The sequence below is a fragment of the Phocoena sinus genome, chromosome 8, assembly GCF_008692025.1.
Source record: "Phocoena sinus isolate mPhoSin1 chromosome 8, mPhoSin1.pri, whole genome shotgun sequence".
Classification (NCBI taxonomy): Eukaryota; Metazoa; Chordata; class Mammalia; order Artiodactyla; family Phocoenidae; genus Phocoena; species Phocoena sinus.
The window spans coordinates 30,406,189-30,415,430 of record NC_045770.1 but is presented as its reverse complement, the minus strand read 5'-3'; the positions used below and the strand labels follow the sequence as shown (position 1 = coordinate 30,415,430).

Below are 9,242 nucleotides of genomic sequence, written 5' to 3'. Positions count from 1 at the left end.
TATGTGCACTTTTCTGCATTTATGTTATACTTTAATATAAAAATGTTTAATGGAGAGATTTGTCCAAAGGGAAGGTTACACTGCTGTCCAAATTCTTGAGTTGAGAACTGCCTGCCTCAGAATCATGAATAACTCAAAATATTCTCAAGACTCTCTGTGTATTTGGAAAGTCTGCAAACACTCTGAGCACTCTCTGAGCTACTCAGAAAACTCATAGGGCTTGGAAGCTACCTACAGGACTCCTACCTCCATTAACATCCTCCCAAATTAGGCATGATAAACTAGATAATGTTTGTCTGGAAAAACTGGATTACACAGCTTTAACAAAATCTAAAATCTTAGTGGCTTAACACAATGAAAGTTTATTTCTTAAGCAAAATCTACTGAGGTTTAGGGTAACTGTTCAGAGTGTTGGCCCAGGAATTCAGGCTTATTCAACCTTGTGGAAATTCTCTCAAGATGTGCTTTTACAATCATCATAACGCTGGAGAAGTTTGCATCAGCAATCCAATGATTCCATCTGGAAGTGATATTGATCACTTCTGGGCACAATCCACTGGCCAGGACTATCCAAATGTGACTGCCTATCCCTTCCTTCCACATCTGCAGAGAATTGAACTGTGGAGCCATGAATTTGACCTCATTTATGGAGCTAAATTATAGCAGTACATAAAACATTACATTCTAAGTCATAAAAATTATGCAGAATGGGGTATAAATAAGATTATACTTCATAACTCTGTATTTTATTTAAATATATATCTCTTCAGGAAAGCACCTTCCTTGGACTCATGAAATATATTTTTCTGTTTAACTTTTTAACAGGTGGTCAATTTTTTCTGCAGTTGAACCAGCTATTAGCTTTTTGGAGAGTCAAAATTCTCTTAGTTTTGGTATCAAATTTGTATTGCCTTGTTCCACGGAAGAAATAGAAAAATCCTAGAAATAAAACAAAAGAGACTTATTACCTTATACAAATGATTTCTAGGTTTAACTTTAATTCTTCAAAAATCCAAGTCATTTGTGAGAATAAATATTTTTGGTATTTTCTGTTCCAAATAACAATACTGATGCTATTTCGTGGCAACAAAATAGAGAAAATATGTGTATATTCACTTACCGTCTTTCTGGAAAACAGCATCAACTTTGTTGCCAATTCCAGGAAAATCTTCTGCTATCATTTTGGGATAACCTGCATCCATGGATTGTTTATATTCATCATACCTGGTAAAAAAATAATTAGAAGTGTCAGAACTATTTGTTACATGTGTAGCCTTCACAAAACCATTACAGGGAATTCACCAGCAAGAATGTAATAAGACCTTTTAATTCCATAGGTCATGTGTAAAAATAGGAGGTGGGACGATGTGAGGTAGGATGTTGGGTGGTCTAGAAGATTTATAAGTTCCCTCTGAACTCCAACATCTAATTCTACTTCTCCAGTAGGTGCTATTAATGTCAAATGCAGTGAAAGATAAGTTCCTGTTGGCTACAGCAGCTCTATGAAGATGAATGCCCTCCTTTTCACATCTTCTTTTTCAAATTCATGTCCACATTCTCCCTGGATCTCTGGGACAGGAATTGCGTGATGATTATTGGTCAACCAACTTGGAAGCTGGACAAGCTACAGCCATTCCCAGAAAAGGCAGCTAGCCAAGGCACTATGAGACTCATTTTTATGTTTCAATTTAGTAACTTCTCTCTATGTAGAAAGAATAGATACCCTACCATTTTCTGTACCCAGTCTTTACCTCCAGCACTTGTTAGCAACAAAGAAGTACGTTTTCCCAGTATCTTCATCAGAAACAGCAGCGTCGATGTTCTTCACAGTCCTCGGGAAACCAAAGGATCTGTAGATGTACTTGGGGTATCCGTATAACACATCTTGCCCCTTGACAGCCCAGTACTTATTACCTGCAAATCAAGAAACAGGATGAAAACACTTGCCCCGGGCACCAGTAGACAGTAAGTGGATTTCCAGCTAAATGCTTAGTCTCGTGTGCTAGAGGAGTATCCTGACTGCACATTAGAATCATCTAGGGAGGTTTATTTTTTTTTAAATGCCGATGTTGGTATCCTACACCATACCAATTAAATCAGTATTTTTCTTTAATTTCCTAGACAAGTCTAACCTGTAGCAAGCTTTGAGAATGACTGGTTTGTGGAGTTGGGGGCTTCATTCCAAAGCCAGATGTTCAAATGACTACAGAGTTCATCGTGCCACCTCAGTGATAGAAACCTCACTTTTCCAGGTTGCCCATGGGTTGTGGAAGTTCACACCAAGGGTATCCTAAAGGCCAGAGTGTTGTAATGACTCACAATCTGTAATGACTAGCAACCCAGGGTAGAAATCATTGCACCTGACTACAGTTCCAAATACTTGAATTTAGGCTGTGTCCAGATTCTGCATATTTAGACTTAGTAAACTCCATGTCATATAAAACTGGTCTTACATCTTGTAGCCAGGCTTGTACTTTTCGCTCAAGTATCCTTATTTATCTCTCAGGAAAAACCAGTCTGAAACTTTGTGTATCTAAAATCCCATTTAATTTCATTATATAAGGGCTAGAAAGCCCGTTTCAAAGTTTTTTGCCCATCTGAACTGTATTGAGTTCTTTGCCTTGAGTGTGTGACTGGGTCAGGTGTCTTAATGTTTGTCTGCACTATGCCAAACATACATTTGGAGAAATACTGATGTTTGGCATAGTGTCTTCAAAGTCAGGAGCTGATCACTGGAGCATGTTTCATTCTGGTAGAATCAAAGAAGTTTACTCCATTCTATTCATGGTAGTTCAGGACTTCTCACACTTTAATGTACGTACGAATTGCCTGGTAATCTTGTTAAACTTCAGAAGGTCTGGAATAGGATCTGACAATATGGACGAACTTTGTCAGTATTATGGTTAAGTGAGATTCTGAATTTCTAACAGACCCCAGGACAGTGTCAGTGCTGCTGGTCTGAAGACCATACTCTGACATCAAGGATGCAGCACCCTCATCTGGCTGCCCTGTGGGGCCTCCTCTCTCAGGAGAGTTATTAGTATAAAATAGGCTCTAGGAAACCATCCAACTCAAATGTTTCTGTTCCATCTTCTCAGTTTTACTCCTGAGCACCCCAAGAATGTGGAGAGGGTTTAAAATACATAAACAGTTTGCACAGAAAACACCTACATAAGTCCACATTCACGAACAGGCCATAAAATATGTATCTCCAGTCATATGCTATTCACTTAAATTTATTCAGACATGCACCATGCAATTCTTAACTAAAGTGATAGACTCCCATTGATTTGCTAGATTTTCCTAAGTCTATGGAAATAAAGTAGCTAGTAGTCTCATATATCAGCCCCAAAGCAGAAGAAACTTTAATGCATAAAAACTGAAAGATAATTGGAAACATTACCTTTGAAAAACCGAACTTCATCTCTATCGGCAACCTCATAAGCAGCCTGAAGTCCATTTGGCAGATGGGGCCAGAAAACAGAAATGAAATTGAGCTCAGCTTCTGGGTAGAAGGGATTTGTGCGCATGTAGAACCTGATTTGAAAGAAGGAAAAACGTTTTTTATCTAATCCACAGCAAGCTCTGGCTGTCATTCAGGTCCTTCTTTTTTTTTTTAACAAATGGATTTTTTCTTTTCTTTTTTTTTTTTTTTTTTTTCGGTACGCGGGCCTCTTACTGCTGTGGCCTCTCCCATTGTGGAGCACAGGCTCTGGACGCGCAGCCCCAGCGGCCACGTATCACGGGCCCAGCTGCCCCGCAGCATGTGGGATCTTCCCGGACCGGGGCACGAACCCGTGTCCCCTGCATCAGCAGGTGGACTCCCAACCACTGCGCCACCAGGGAAGCCCCAGGTCCTTCTATTGCTGGCACTAGTAGTGTGCTCATAAATGTTTAACATCTGGCTCTCCACGATGGGGCTGGGGAGGATTCCTGGTTTGTAGCATTTGCTTATTGTCATGGTGGAAATATTACAACCACTGCAAATCAAGAGATTTGCGGTGGTGCACCACTGTATAGTGTTTCCACTATACGGATACATTAGGCATAAACTGCCTCAGGAACATAAATAAATAGTAAAATGCAGCAAAACAATTACAAAGGGATGAATTCTGATTACTTTTATTGCCTTTGGTTTAAATACAATTGTAAGTTGTATAATTTAACTTTAAAGTTAATAATTTAACTTTTAATAATGCTGTTTAACAACCAGCTTGCAAAATTCTCAAAATGTAACCATCATCTTTGGCAAGCACACCAGGGCCTAGGACACAGCACTAACATCCTACATTTAGTGCACACTTTACTACATCATGCCCTACCTCACAAATATCCTACAAGAGAACATTGCTTTCATCTCACAGATTAGCAATTGAGGTCAGGGAGGTGAAGGGAGGTGTCCAAGGCCATGCAACTGTTAAGTGGCAAAGGTTAACTTTAAACTCAGATCTAGCATCCACTCCCTTTGTCCTCCTTTGGTTGGTGGTTTACAAAGTTGACTGGGGTAACGGCAAAGCATAGACTGTCACATGGGCCGACAGAAGAGTTTTCCCAATTCCAGGCCACAGGGAAGACTCTGGCCTTGGAAGTCAAATCTGACTTCTCGATCCAGTCCTGCCTCTGCCTGGCTGTGAGACCCTGGGCAAGTCAGTTACTATTACTGTTTCTAGACTTAACCTTCTGTGGCTTCATGACCTGGTGACATTTAAATGATCTCAGTGTCCTTTCAGTTCTTGCAAATCCTAGACTTTTTCCTGTTCTTTGGAGTCATCCTTCAAATACTTGCTTTGATAAGCACATCCTGCTATATTGAGAGATTTCCTTTAAAACCAAGTCTTTCCTAGCACTCCCCAGCATTGAGCCACACCCTGTATGGTTTATATCCATCTTTATCTTTTATACTCAGAAATAGTGAAGCACAGGATGGGAAGCATTAGGAGCCAATACACTGCCTTCTGGGGTAGATATGATCACAAAGTGGTAAAACAGTTCCAGTGACACTCCAAGAAGAGAGGTGAGGAGAAGCGAGCCTTTTAGGGCATCCCTACTTTCTATGTGCGGCAGACTGTATTATTCAGAAAATGACTGTGTTATTATCTTGCCTTGTCCTTTAGGAATCAGAACTGTTTGCAGAGCAGGCCTATTCCTTGTATGTGAGGGGACCTTAGCCTTCCTGAGGCCACACGCTGCTGAGGGAGTCCTAGGACCCTCCTCTGAGGAGGGAAGCACATTGTGACTGCCCATTATCCCCTGACCCCCAACAGACAGGGTCCTCATGAATTCCTGGGGATTCTCCCTGCATTGGCTCCTATCTTTCTTTGCCCCCTCCCAGGGTAAAGGGGTGGGGACAGAGTCCTATTATGACCACAGGCTTTGGAAGGGCTGTCTTTTCCAGGATGATACTTAAAAGGGGTCTACACAATCCTTCTCAGCATGATGGTGCTATGAAAAGGACTGATTTCTCCTAATAAAATACTGACACACTTATCATTCTAAAGAGTGACAAAAATGAGAAGAGGCCTGGAGTAGAGGTCAGAAGACCAATTACCGCTTTGTTGCCAAGGAACTCTGTGCCCTGAAGGATCTCTTTCCTTCTCTCTGCTTTACTTTACTGATCTGTAAAATGGAATTATATTTACTGATTTTCTACTTCAATGGTAATTTTTGTGAGAATCAAATGACAGAATACATGCTGGGGAAAAGGTTGTTATAAGTTCATTATGTTGTGCAAGAGCAAGCAATTGTTTACACTCAACTATAATTATAATAATGTATGTAAACAAATGTAAGATAAACAATGTGTGAAGCATAGTAGTGGCCCATATGTACCCATAGCAGTGAGTCCTGTTATTACACATACATAACACAAAGAAGAACTGATGTCTTACCTGTCTTTAAAGAACATCACTTCTCCCCGGATTGTAGTTATAGCATCAAAAGTTAGCTTACTATCACACACTTGTGGGGTTTGCGGGCCAGTTGGCTGAGTGGGATTTTGGGAAGGTCCTAAAGGAACAAGAGATCTGGAGTTAGTTCCACCTGGCTTTGGAAAACTACATAACCAATGAAAGCTTCTTAAAGGATAAAGCCAATGGCTGTTCTAATGACCCCTTGTCTATAATGTTTTTCTTTATACTCACCATAGATGGCCTGGATCCCACTGATGTCATCCTGAGATAGCTGAACATCACCACTGAAGATGTAGTTGGGGTACATCAAAGCCCCAATGTCAGTAGAATGAGCAAGTCCAAGGGAATGGCCCAATTCATGAGCTGCCACACGATACAAGTTATAATCTAAAATGGATAATAAACCCATTTGCAATTATTTGAAATATTTTCAGTTTTGAGACATTTAATTAAGAAGTAATCTATAACTCTAAAGGATTAATGTTCTTATTTTCTCAATAGCTTTTTGAAATGTATAAAATAATTTTCTGAAGGTAAGAAGAATGCATTTATTAATAGTGAAAAGACCAGTTAAAGCCTAAACTCTATGATTACAATTAAAAAGCAAATTCAGCCAACCAAGAGTCTAGCACAGATTAGTCAGTCTTGTCAGTGACTAGATGGCACATATTATTTCACAGAGAAGAAATAGTCTTCTATTAACACAAATTTTTTCCTATTTACAGATTGATACATGCTTAATGCTGGAAATTTTGGAAAATATATACAGCCTCTCTTATCTTGATTTCCACATATCTTACTAACATTATTACACTTTGGTGTCTTCTTCCAATAAAAAAGATTCTATGTAGATGCCCACAAGGAATACATTAAGATTTTCAACATTTCCTTACTAGAAATTTCAGAGTAGCCTATTTGTAGCCAATAAGATGTTCTTACTAACAGAAATAATTCTTCTCTTACATTTTCTAAATGCACCATTAATTTTCTAAGTGGTAGCAGAAAAATGCATACTTTTTTAATGCATTCTTTCAGTTAAGTAAACCAATATTACAGTGAACCAAGAAGGTGGGTGGGGGGAGAAGGGTTGAGAGAGGCAAGATGAGCTGACTTACCTCTGAAATTGTTGGTCCACCTTTCATCTTCATCAAAATGGACATCCCCTCCGATATGTGGGCCTGGTTGAAAAGCATGAGCGAGGTTTCCACCCGGTCCATCAAAGGGAGAATTGTCATGATGATCTGCAAGAAACAAAATTCAACAAAAGTTCCTCTTGGTTCTTATTTAGGCTAACCCAGGAGAGCAAGCATTAGCTTTGCTAAGAGGCCAACAGATTTGCAGCAAATGCAATATAGTTTTCATTCTTAAGACCGTAAAATAAACACTTTTCTCAAACAAGGAGATCTAGTTGCAAAGCTGAAGAGATTCAAAGGCAGGGGGAAGTTAAGGTGAGAATACTTTCATGCTACAAGAAGAGCTTACCTCCCCTGACAAAGGATATCATTATGTCTGCTTGACCCTCAGAGACCTTGGTGAAGGTCAAGGGTGAGATACTGCTCCAGAGTTGAAAGGCTTTCTCAATGGCATGGTCCACAGCTGCTCTTGACAGATCTGGTGTGTAGTTTTCAATCCTTCAAATGAAATAAAATACAGACACATTGGATTTCATTTCTGATGGCTCTGATGGGAAATAGCATTCCCACTCTGGTGCTCAGTCTAATTACCTGTAGGACAGGTGTGTGTCTTCCCATTGCGGGTTTCCCTGAGTGAGAACAAACTGAGCCATGTCAGGCACACCACATCTGGGCTGCTTCATCACATTCAGGGTTTCAGCATCTGGTTTCCCCGTCACCTTCAGCCCAAAGAACTTTTGCATTTGCTTTAGTTTTTCAACTACTGGGTCACTGTTTCTCTGTCTTTCAACTTGCTTCGCATCACTCTTCAGGTTGTAGTAGTTTTCCAGGTATTTCTGATGAAAAATAAAATTATTGAAACACTGGATGAGAAATCTTTCTAATTTTTTAAATATTAACAGTATAAAGTTATAGCTGAAACACAGAACTACTCTTAAAATTGTGTTTAGATTGCATGGTCCTTATTATTCTTATTATTGGTGGAAACTGTAATTTTGGAGTAGAAATTTCCCTACCATTAGTTATTATGAAGTCAGAATTATAATTTGTAGAGACAAATTTGCATATTGTTCTTTTAGTTCCCTATCATTTCTAACTGGAAAAGGAGAGCCTATGCATGGATAGATACATTTTTGGGGATAGTGCCCTTTCTGACAAAAATTTATCTTTGTAGGGAATCCATCCTTAAATAAATTCTATTATACTGCTGTTACTCTGTTATACTGTGGAAAAATGTAAATAAAGGCTTTTGCATTTTGGGCATGTGAAATTCAGCATTTACCTGCACTGTCTCCACATCTTGCTCTTGTGTTTCTGAAGTCGCTGCTGGGAAGCTGTGAGACCCCATGCCCCAGAGAAGCAGCAGCAGCAGCAAAGGCAGTCTGGGCATGCTGGCCTCTGTCTTCCTTCTCAGCTTAAGGAATCTGATGGCTCTCACCTCTCTGCTGCTCCAATGTCTCAACTAGGAAGCTCCCTCTATATATATAGGGTTCTGGCACTTGCAGAAAGCCAGAGGCTGTCTGACTCACATTTCATAACATCCTCTTGATTAGCAGTGAATAACCTGAGCAATCGTCACAAACGGTGACTCCAAGCAGATTATTTGAGATTGTTCCGTGTTGCAAGCTTATGATTAACATTAAACAGAACATGGGCAAAGGAGACACATCCAACATGTAAACAGCTGTTTTCTTCAATTCATTTCTATCCTGTTTGAGAAAGACGTTATTATATCTGCAGATCACAGAGTACTCCACAGACTTTTTAAAAAATAGACTTTGGTACTTGATCCTGCTGGTCATAAAGTGCTCTGGGTTATACACACACCTTTCTCCCCAAGCAGAGGACAGAATTGCTGACATGCATGCCCTATGGCTGTTCACCTCCTGTACTGACAGGTATTCATTTGGGGGTGGCTCTCCCAGGTTCAGGGGGGTTCCCTTCTACCTTTGCTATGCTGCCTTGTACACTATTTTCTTAATACCATAGTTTCCCTTAATTTTCATTCAGGCCCAAGATTTGAGAACCTTGGCTTAGAAGGTCCCCGTCCACAGGTGGGGTATGAGGTAACTCCCCACCCTGTGTAGACACTGCCCAGAGGCATCATGGGACAAATAGGATCCTTTTCTGAAACCTGTCAGAATGTAACAGGTGAGCCAGGGGCTAGCAAAAGACCAAGTATGAGTCTGAGGTCTTATTT

At 40.1% G+C, this 9,242-nt stretch overlaps 1 protein-coding gene across 1 annotated transcript; it reads right to left on the bottom strand.

The window, feature by feature from the left end:
• Positions 1–724: 724 nt before the first annotated feature.
• Positions 725–8,764, bottom strand: MMP1 (matrix metallopeptidase 1). The gene is made up of 10 exons (XM_032641757.1): positions 8,325–8,764; positions 7,634–7,878; positions 7,392–7,540; positions 7,025–7,150; positions 6,141–6,296; positions 5,889–6,006; positions 3,404–3,537; positions 1,752–1,914; positions 1,121–1,224; positions 725–939 (listed from the first exon to the last, which is right to left on the bottom strand). The coding sequence occupies exons 1-10, from the start codon at positions 8,430–8,432 to the stop codon at positions 830–832; spliced, it is 1,413 nt and encodes a 470-aa protein (XP_032497648.1). The 5' UTR covers positions 8,433–8,764; the 3' UTR covers positions 725–829.
• Positions 8,765–9,242: the final 478 nt, after the last annotated feature.

Coding starts and splice junctions, on each gene's coding strand:
- MMP1 (XM_032641757.1), bottom strand. CDS start 8,432: ATGCCCAGACTGCCTTTGCTGCTGCTGCTGCTTCTCTGGGGCATGGGG. Junction 6,297..7,024: donor GTGGACCAACAATTTCAGAG/GTAAGTCAGCTC, acceptor TATCCATTTTAG/ATTATAACTTGTATCGTGTG. Junction 1,225..1,751: donor GTTGCTAACAAGTGCTGGAG/GTAAAGACTGGG, acceptor TTTTTTTACCAG/GTATGATGAATATAAACAAT.